Source organism: Dermatophagoides farinae, chromosome 1, assembly GCF_024713945.1.
Source record: "Dermatophagoides farinae isolate YC_2012a chromosome 1, ASM2471394v1, whole genome shotgun sequence".
NCBI lineage: Eukaryota > Metazoa > Arthropoda > Arachnida > Sarcoptiformes > Pyroglyphidae > Dermatophagoides > Dermatophagoides farinae.
In genome coordinates, this window is record NC_134677.1 from 4,770,142 (window position 1) to 4,780,624 (window position 10,483).

The following is a 10,483-nucleotide window of genomic DNA, read 5'->3' on the forward strand; positions in this document are numbered from 1 at the left end:
TTAATTCAATAAAAAATCAAACATATTCAAAAAAAAGCAAATAAAAGATAATAAAAACCGATTTATTTGTCAATAAAAAACATTCATTTATATATATGTAGACAAAAAAAATTAAAAAAAAACAAACTTTTGAATCAAATTTAACCTTTTTCAATGGGGGAATATCAATATAATCATTGTTGGTAAGTGATATCATCATTTATTATTAATGTCTGGTTCCATCATATCGATTGATTAATTTGTTCGTTGATCCTATCTATTTACATTCTGTTATGATTAATTGTTGAATATGAAATAATGTATTTATGTTAATTGAATTATCGAACTGTTTTGTTACTGTTGATATTATTGAGTCTGAAAAATAAAGTTCTAGTTCTTGCTTTGTTCTTGTTACGACTGGTTGTTCTTATATACCAATTGTGCAGTTTTTGTTAGTGCGACGTGTCATTAAAAAAACTCAACATATTCCACCTGAATCTGGGGAAAAAAATTGGAATTACTTGCTAATAAACTAAATAGTGGTAATAAATCGAACCAACCTTACCTGTTCACAATATCAAGAATGTCCAACATTTTTACGTAATAAAATGACAATCATCTCGCCACAAATTTTGTAATGATGATGATTCCGATTCATGATCATTTTTATTTTTGTTTATTATCCATGTCTCATGTTTCATAGATTCATCATTATCGATTCGATGACTAGAATCATCATCAGAGATGTACTAAAGCTGTCTTTTTCAGAACGAGCCATTGACGACCAAAAACCTGTTGAACAGATTTACAATGATAAGGCTTGTTCCAATAGCGGTTGAAGCATTCGATTGATTCATGTTGTTAATTACATTTATCAATAATTATGATTCATTGATTGAACATTTCAAGACAGAGATGAACATTTTAAAAAGTCGATAAGTGCAAGAATCATTATTTCATGAGTTTTTTCTTCGTGCCAATCTCGAGGTATTTCAATAAGCGAATCTTGAGTCAAAAAATCATATTTTTCAAATTTGGCAATCAAGTTTCTGAAACTCAATTATAAAAAATGTCAGATTGAAGCTTTTAACGAAATGTTAAACTTACTGAAAAAAAATGGGAATGGCTAAAATTTGCGAGTGTGGATTTTCAATGAATAATCGATTGATAATCCGAGTTGACTGAAATTCGATCAATTCACTTTGAATTTTCAATTATCTTCAACATTGAAGAGAGTTATGAACTGACTTATGAGGTGAGTCGGTAACTATTTCAATTGTGGCATTGGCTCGGTGGACCAAATAATTATCATAATCGATAAATCACGATTGCAAATTGTCAGAAAAAATTATCAAACAATAGAATCATTGATGAAGACAATAAAAATTAGCAATCAACCTACCGCATTGTCTAACATACGCATCCGTGCTTCGAATTCCAAATCCCAGATTTTCCATTTTTTGGGCTTTTGTTTATCATCTTTTGAATCAAGACCTTGTACAGAGGCGCCAGCATCATCACGAAGAACTTTTTGTACCTCTTCAAATGTTTCTTGTGGCAGTAATTGAATGTTTTCCATTCCCACCTGTGCGAGACGAATTTGTGTCTCGCAAGCCAATACAAGATTATACATAAGGAAGAATGCTTCTTCCAATGATTCACCACACGTAACAACACCATGATTGCGGAGTATCAAAACCTAACGGTTTAAATACAAATGATGATAAGGTAAACTCTTGATTGTAAAAAAAAACCCAATACCTTGTTACTTGGTCCTAGATTTCGAACAATATCAGCTCTTTCCTCTGGATTGACCAATAAGCCACGATAATCATGGTAGCTAATGTGACCTAGAACACAAGATTCTTGACAACATAGCATTAGACCTTGTTTCATGGCCGATACAGCCACACAAGGTCCATAATGAAGATGTATGACGGCATTAATGTCTGGACGAGCCGCATGAATGGCTGAATGCAATACATAACCAGCTCTGATTAAAAAAGATTATTAATAGAACGCTTTGCTTATTGATAAAGGATTTTTGCATAATTACTTGTTGAATGTAAAATTCGTTGAACCAGGATCGACAACGTTGCCTTGTAGATCCACTTTTATCAAAGAAGACGCGGTCACTTCATCATATTGCAATCCGAATGGATTTAATAGAAAATGTTCCTGTTCTCGGCTGACTCTAACGGTGATGTGATTATAGATGCTCATCGACCATCCATATAGATCGACCAAACGATAAACGGATGCCAATTTACAGCGCAGTAATTTTTCTCCTTTAGCATATTTGAGTCCATCGACACCACGGATATCATTGATTGGTGGTCCACAATGTCCCAAACGCAATGCACGACTACTGGCACCAGGCATCAATAATTCTGTCACCTGTTGCAATGCCGATAATGATGCCGGTAAATAGCCATCATTCAATTGTGACTCGATTATACGTTCCAATTCTTCACGGAACACCTGGCTGTTTAATATGACATCAACACGACGACGACGATCCATTTCCTTCATATCTTGTTCAATATCCGGGGGACGCATCATCTGTCGTTGAATTTCCGGATCATCTGGATCAAATTCATCATTATGGTGATTATTCACCGCTTGGGTGGCCATTTTATGTTCACTTATTGTATTCAATGAGAAGTATACTAAAAAAAATCTTGTTTGATCAGCAAACACGACAATAAAATTACAATAGTGATGATGATGTTGATCCAACAATAAGGAAAAAAATTAACGATGATGCAGATGTCGAATATGACAATGAAGATTCCCTAATTACAGCTGCTTCAAGTATATGAAATTCGTAGAAAAAATGAAAGTGGACAAAGTTTTCCAGGTTTCGATTATCATTCGATCGTCAGTCAAAAGTTTTTCTTCCTAAATTACAAACGAAACAAACAGACAAAAAATAGTATTAGTAAAAACAAACAAAATAAATGTTTTATATATTTAGAATCATCGAATATTATCAAACCAATTAAAATAGAAAAAGAGTGACATGAATAAAAAAACAGATATTAATCAAGCTAAAATTCTCCATTCCAAATATGATTTCAATGAGGAAAAATATTAGATTTGGCCATTCACAAAGAAATGACATGCTTATTAATTCATTCATTACACAATAAGTAAGCAATCGTCATCACCAGTTTTTATTCTTAGTTACTACTAGTTCCCAATGGTATTTTGTCCAAAGACAATGATTCAGGTTGTTGTACATAACAATACAATAATATTTAGGGTCAAGTGCAACTTTTTCAACTTGCCTGACATAACAATTAACACCTCCGTTGCTATCATGATTTTTGATATGATATGATTGAAAATCATGACATGTGTGGGAAGTAAATATTGTCCTAAATAAGCGAAAGGCTGGCTTCAAGTTCACATAAAAAACCGAATCAACCAATCAACATAGCTTATGACACATTACAAACCAATTAAAAAAAGATGAAAGAATTGGTTTGCTGTAAATGTGTGTCATTCAATCATTGACTGTTTCAGTTAATTTTTCATAAATCGATTGAATGATTAGAAATGTTTAACGAATTTTTTTATTTAAATGAAATGATCTCAAAGAAATCTAATATTGTAGCCAAAAAAAAAAAAAAATTGAAATCGAATTCATCTGCTGCATAATTGGAGGAATGAAAGAAATGAGATTTTGCATGCTTACGTTTTGTTTTTGACATTGAACACAACTTAAAGAGAAGAAGAAAGAAAATAGTCAATTCTTTTTATTAAAAATTCTAGCCAACGACCCGAACATTCATGTCAGACGAGAATAAATTCTTTTTTGGAGATTAGATAATCGTATATATTAATTCTTTATGAATTTGAAATGTTGAAAAAACAACAAACAAACCAAGACGGAAATAAAATACTGACAAATGAAATTCACATTCTCTCGATGTTCATATAACGTTGAATAAATAATGGAGATGTAAAGCCAACATTTTTCTCGTTATCTAGAATCTTGCACGCTTGTTGAACATTATCATCACGGAGGCACATGTGCACATGTAAAGGTGCCAAAAATAAAAATTTTTTCTGCTTAAAACCAAAATAAAAGCAATTTTTCAATATAATCAAACTCATTGCAAGAATACCAAAAAAAAAACTTGGGCAAATTCTATTGGATGAATCAGATTACTAATGGTGATGGCATCAAAAAAAAAGATTGATTTTTTTCGCAAACGAAACAATTTGGTAAATAAAAAACTTGGCTAATGATAACTTTGCGCAGGCTTTTTATTAAATTTAATTCAGGGATAATCATTGCAACATTATTGATGGATCTCATAATTTCGAAAAATGCCGTAAACTATATTGTGAATGTTATTAATCTCAAAAAATCTGTGGTAAAATGACAAAATCGTTTGTGTAGTCATCCTCATAATAAAATTTGTAGATGTAGTTGTCTGCTATATCATATCACATGTAATATAGTGGATAAAATCCATTTGTTATAACAATTATGCGAATACAAATCGTAGAATACATTAGTAGCTCAAACTCTTTAATTCTTTCACATTCTCTTTAGGCTAAAAAATTCAATTGTGTACAAAGGCAATAGGATACAAATATATTTTCAATGAGAGAGTAAAATTAACCTTCAACAATCAATCTCTCTCTCTCTCTCTCTCTTACTGTTTAAAGTTATGATGTTGAAATGACGACGACAATCAGCCAATGATTATATGTGGTGGCAAAGTTAATGTGTAATGATGAACACACATAATTACAATCGATTTAAGCATTACCTTTTAAAATAAAAACATACACACAAAACACAGTGAACATTCATTATTGTTTTCAATTTTGATCTTAATGTGTATGTGTATATGCATGTTCGTTTTTTGGGAAGGGATACACGAAAGAACGAACATCCCAAATGACCAACATATTTCTAATAAATCAAATGACAATTGTTTGGCAAGGTCAGCCATAACACGAACATTCCAACATGCTATCATCATCATTATCAATAGGCATTATCATTTGTAAATGATTCATAAAAAAATCGATACATTCAATTCTTGATGAAATGAAAATTGGAATTCCAAACTATATGAATCAATGCAATTAATTGATTGATGATTGATGAACAATAAAAAGTGTGAATATAGCCGTAAAATGAGCTAAGGAAACATTTTTTTCCTGGCAAACACTTAAAAACTGTGAATAAACACATACACACCTAGTATATTTGATATTCAATTTCAATAATGTCCGTTTTGCCACACTTGCTTTCGTTTTATTTAATAGAATTTGAAGCTAATGCAAATGATGAAGCCAGTTATTTTATTGAAATAAAATGAATGATGATGATGATGATGAATAAATGACAGGTATCATAAATCTAGCGAATTTAAACAAACAAACGATAGGAGAAAAAAAGGTCAAATGACATTTTGAAATTGTCTAAAAATTCGACTCTCTCTCTCTCTCTCTCTCTCTCTCTCTCTCTCTCTCTCTCTCTCTCTCTCTCTCTCTCTCTCTCTCTCTCTCTCTCTCTCTCTCTCTCTCTCTTCAATTTCATTGACTAAAATGCTTGAAAAGCAACAAGTTGTGAATTCGGAATGAATTCACTTTATTCATAACAATAAGAAATCTTCACTTGTGAATGGGTGAATGAATCCATCAATATAAAAATAGATCTGATGACAAAAGGACCCAATTTATAAATGATGTGACATTAACTACTTTTAATTCATTATTTCGACCAACCATTCACGGACGACCAAACAATGAAAATAGTTGGTAGATTTTTTTTCCTATTGATTTTCATTATGATCATCATCAGTCATACAAAAATAGCAAATCAGATGTTTCTTAACCGTAAAATAAGGGACATGTGTGTATGTGTAAACACGATATAGTTTATACGATAAAAAATGATCAATCATATAGAGAATGAATGTCGATGAGGACAAACATTGCTAACAATTAAAAGTTTAAAAATGAAAAAATAAATGACGGTGACAATTTCACAACCGGTAGTATCAACGAATAAAAAACAGCAGAATAATTTTATAGTTTTTCCTTACTGTAGCATGGTGATTCACAACATGAATATCTATATTTTTAAAAAAAAAATAAAAAGTCTTACCGAAATGATAATTGAATCATAAGCTTGATATGACGACAATAAAACATAATGACCGAGAATGAATGTGACAAAAGAATGATGTTGACAATTTTTTTGTTGTTGCTGTTGTTTGTTGTTGTTATGAATACGCCATTCAATTATGTATCAATATGATGATCATAATCATAAAAAAATAGACAAAAGGACATAACGACTGTAATGATCATCATCATCATGATACCCCATTTTTCTTCATCTTTGATATAAATTTATGAGTAATCTATGATAATCAATGTAAATCGATATAGATTGACAACTCAACTGAAGTGATCAAATTATCTTCTATTTGTTCTCTGACTAACATAAAGATACTATAACGATAACAGAATCCTCTTCATTATAATCAATCGGCAAATATGGGAAAAAATGGGCCACAGTACAAACATTTGCGATTAACACCATAGTAAAGACTAGATTATCAACATAAAGAGAAAGAGAGAGAGCGAAAGCAAGTATCAATTTGACATAGAAAATATATAATTTCTTGACGGTTCAATTCAATGCTATGATTTTGTGTGTATCCTGGAATGAATTATGTATATTTATTATCATTGTTGATTGAATATATGAAAAAAACTTGAATTAATGATTGGGATGGATGGCTGGTAAGCAGCAACAGTCTTTGAATAAATGGATATATATATGATTATTATTATTTTTATAATTGATGTTGATCATCATCAATGATGGTTGTCTGGTTGTTTGTTTGTCTGTTTTTTAAGGTTGAATTGATCGTTCGATGCCGTGGATGGACTTTGAAATTGGGCGAGGAATGAGCAACAAAACGCCAACCGCCTGAAAAACCTACAAGATGAGCAAACCAGAAGAAAAGAGGCATAACTTCATTCAAATTTTGAATTCAGTAAATCTCAGTGTGCGTGTGTGTTTTTATATGTGATAATGATAACTGCTCATCTTTTTCTTAGATCATCATTAGAAATGTTTTCATTTCAACAAATTATGCATGTGTGAATTTGAGAACAAGTTATTGATGTGACAAATGGATTAAGAGAATAAATAAACATCGAAATCGAATTTAAAATTGAAAAGATATGATGAAAATCGAGAACATCATCACAACAATCAACAATGATTGATAAAATGGTATTATTTTATTCTAATTTCCAATTCAGATTGATCCTACAGAAATCGGATCCATTTTTGATTGTCATCGACAATTGAAAACAAAAATCATATATTCAACAAAGATTTTCGATACGAAATAAACGTTACACATTCAATAGTAATTAGATCAAATGAATGTGTGTGTGTTCGAGTCTAAGGAAAAAGATTCTATTTATGATTCTTCAACAAGCACACTATCCGAATTTTACTTTTTTCTCTGTATATAATAATAAACACATTTAACATTGCATGGCTTACCGTAAATAAAAATAAAGAGCCACCAACAGCTAAAAAATCTTTGTTCTTGGCTCAAGTGTTTGTTGATCATCGGCTAATGTCAGATGGATGACGATAATGATTATGATGATGTTCGATATTAATTACAAAGATGTTGTAAAGGATGAAAGTTTTTATTTAGAAAATTTTATTCCGGATCCTATGGATCACATTATCAATAACAAAAACAACAACAAAACAACAAACAAACATTACACAAACATGAAAAAAAACTGCATTAAATGTTTTGCTTGGAATATGTGATATGGATATATCAAACCAAAATATAAAAATCACCAACTAATTAAGATTCTGCAGCACAACACAATCCATCTATGCGCTTAGCTTCAGATAGACACACACACACACGGATACAATTTCTTGCTCATTCAAATAAACATAGCAGCATCAGGTCCACATCTGTAGCAAGTTATATTATGGTCGTAGTGGTATTCAACGTGATAGTGGATCTTCTATCGAACGTAGTAGCATGTTGAATATTAGACATTGGTTTATATACAGTGTATTTTCACTTTTACTGTTTAAGATTGGAATTCATGGAATTATTGATCCATTGGGTTCTGTTTTTCATAATCCCGATGATCATTAGGTCATAGGGCCATTGACAATCATATTTATTCATTTTACATCTTGTTGAGTCAATTCCAATTCAATTTCCAACATTATAGGTTTTTTTATAAATTCCATCTAAAATAAAATAAAAAATTTGTTAAATCGATCTCATCATGGTCATATTAACACGGTATCCTTCAACCCATAAATCTTTATATATCTATCCAAAGAATTTAGTGACCCTAAAAGAACCTAGATTTCCGCAATTTATTACAATCGTCTACCATACACAAATAGGATGGATGAATTTGATTCGAGGTTAGGGCGCGGTTGTGTATAAGTTTGGTAGTCGTGGTTGTAATCGTGGTGGTGGCTCCATGAAACAGTGGCGCTCATTTCAGGGATTCATATTGTATCCACGTTGTATCGTTTTTGATTTGTGCGTACCGGTTGGTGGCTATGGTTAGGTTGGTCTGAAGATACAATTCTTTACACAAATAGGGAAAGAGACAGACAGACAGATCGACTGTGTTTACAGTCAAACTTCGAATCTGGATCCAATTTGAATTTGTGAATTTTTTTTCTGTCAACTATTTTGAGTTCAAGTTGAGTCATACAAAATGAAACAGATAATGTGAATCTGGTGTGTGTATGGATCAATGGCTTGCTATTGCTTTTGTATAAAATAGTTGGTTGCATCAGCCATTGTTTTCATTTGGTTGAAGATGAACAACAATGAATTGATGAAATGTTACAATCAACACATGACTAACCATGGAAATCGGTCATCATTGATGATAATGGAAAAATGTAATTGGAAAATTCAGACTGGCTGTTCAAAGAGCTAAAAGATTATGTTTTTCACTAAAACTACTGCAATGCGGTCATCGGTAATGTAATGAATATTTTCCTCGAATGCCACTACCAAATTTTATCCTTTATATCTAATATATTCTAGGCCAGAATATTTAGGATATGACGCATGTTTTTTTTCATATCTAATCATTCAGCATCATTTATGCAACCAAAAAAATCTATCGTTGGAATTGCTGCTACCACGCCTTTAATATTTAAATCTTAGTTTTTATATTGATAGAATCGTACGTTAAAAACTAGACTAAAACTATACAGCTGAATCGGATGCAGATGAAAAATTCAAAGCCGGCTACAGCTGTCCAAGCTATGTGTGACCAGGTGGTGCTTTTGATTAGCCAGAATCGATAATTTTAGAATTCAAAACGTAAACCATCATCACCACCACCACTTGAGCAATCGCACAGACGATTCATTTTAAATTAGGCACATATATTAAACTAAAATCTATCATCATTGAAAGAATAAATGAAAAAGCTGTTGGTTGTTTTTTTTCTTTTAAATCAAAATTGGAAAAAAGCATACGCCCAGTAGAAACCTTTCTCTTTGGGTTGATCACAACCATTGCGAATAATATAGTATCACACCTTGTCACGATGTCGTTGTTGTCGTCATTGACCAAAGTATCGTAATTTCCATTCCAACCAAACTGGTCGAGGTTTTCTTTTGTATTCACTTTCACTGATTATATAAACGAAACGGTAACACCCGATTATCTCGATGGTAACCACAAATAACATCGGGACAATTATCAAAACAAATACTACATACGAAAATTCCATTTGTAATCATATAATATCAGATGGTTATAATCGGAACCACATACAGTATATAACACTATGTTGTTAGGTGTGTCTCCCCTCTTTTTCGCACAAGTCGAATGTCATGGCAAATTAATTGAATATTGATCGTCATCTGGTGTCACTGTTTTATACTTTTTCTTATTTATGTAAAAAATATGAAATATTTTGCGTGGTTTGAGCCAGAGTAACATTCGTATAGAACGTTAGTGCCCAATAATTGCAAAACATCAATGGATAAGATTCTTTGTCAACATCAAGTTCCTACTTTTCTGAGTGTAGACTTGACTCCCCCATTTTTTTCGGTGTACTTATGTGGTGGCACAGTAGTTTTTTTAATTGTGACATTGGCTCGGTGGCGCAATTTGGTAGCGCGTTTGACTCCAGTATAAAAATTTTATACTTCCGGATGTTATCAAAAGGTTGCGTGTTCAAATCACGTCCGGGTCAAAATTTGTTTTTATTGTAAAAAACGATTGATTTATTTGTATTTTTATCTCTCCTAGGCATCGTCAAAAGATGAAAAATCAAGTTTTTTTTCAACATTTGGCAAAATCTACTTTGTCTATTTTGACTTTATTGATAATTTAAAATGTAGCAGTGTAAAATAAATTCCAATGTTTATGAATAAAGTTGATCAAAAGGTTGCGTGTTCAAATCACGTCCGGGTCAAAATTTGTTT

General features: G+C 31.7%; 1 protein-coding gene and 1 non-coding gene across 5 annotated transcripts; one reads left to right on the plus strand and one right to left on the minus strand.

Moving 5' to 3' along the window:
* Positions 1-41: 41 nt before the first annotated feature.
* LOC124491367 (alpha-adducin-like) lies at positions 42-7,944 on the minus strand. 4 transcript variants are annotated; one of them, XM_075735154.1, is made up of 6 exons: positions 7,538-7,944; positions 2,036-2,880; positions 1,741-1,972; positions 1,087-1,678; positions 545-1,028; positions 42-477 (listed from the first exon to the last, which is right to left on the minus strand). In XM_075735154.1, exons 2-4 carry the CDS (start codon positions 2,611-2,613, stop codon positions 1,373-1,375), a joined length of 1,116 nt encoding a protein of 371 aa, XP_075591269.1. In that variant the 5' UTR covers positions 2,614-2,880; positions 7,538-7,944; the 3' UTR covers positions 42-477; positions 545-1,028; positions 1,087-1,372. The 4 variants fall into 4 exon arrangements, with proteins under 4 accessions (XP_075591269.1, XP_075591268.1, XP_075591272.1 ...); XM_075735153.1 differs by having other exon boundaries at positions 545-1,034; XM_075735157.1 differs by having other exon boundaries at positions 540-1,034.
* Positions 7,945-10,150: 2,206 nt separating this feature from the next.
* On the plus strand, positions 10,151-10,251 carry TRNAW-CCA (transfer RNA tryptophan (anticodon CCA)). Its single transcript has 2 exons — positions 10,151-10,188; positions 10,216-10,251. It is a non-coding gene; the product is annotated as a tRNA-Trp (tRNA).
* Positions 10,252-10,483: the final 232 nt, after the last annotated feature.

Excerpts from the sequence above, each read along its gene's own strand:
- LOC124491367 (XM_075735154.1), bottom strand. The coding sequence starts at position 2,613 with ATGGCCACCCAAGCGGTGAATAATCACCATAATGATGAATTTGATCCA. Across the intron at positions 1,973-2,035 it reads ACGAATTTTACATTCAACAA|AGCTGGTTATGTATTGCATT; the intron begins GTAATTATGCAA and ends TTTTTTAATCAG. Across the intron at positions 1,679-1,740 it reads ATCTAGGACCAAGTAACAAG|GTTTTGATACTCCGCAATCA; the intron begins GTATTGGGTTTT and ends TTAAACCGTTAG.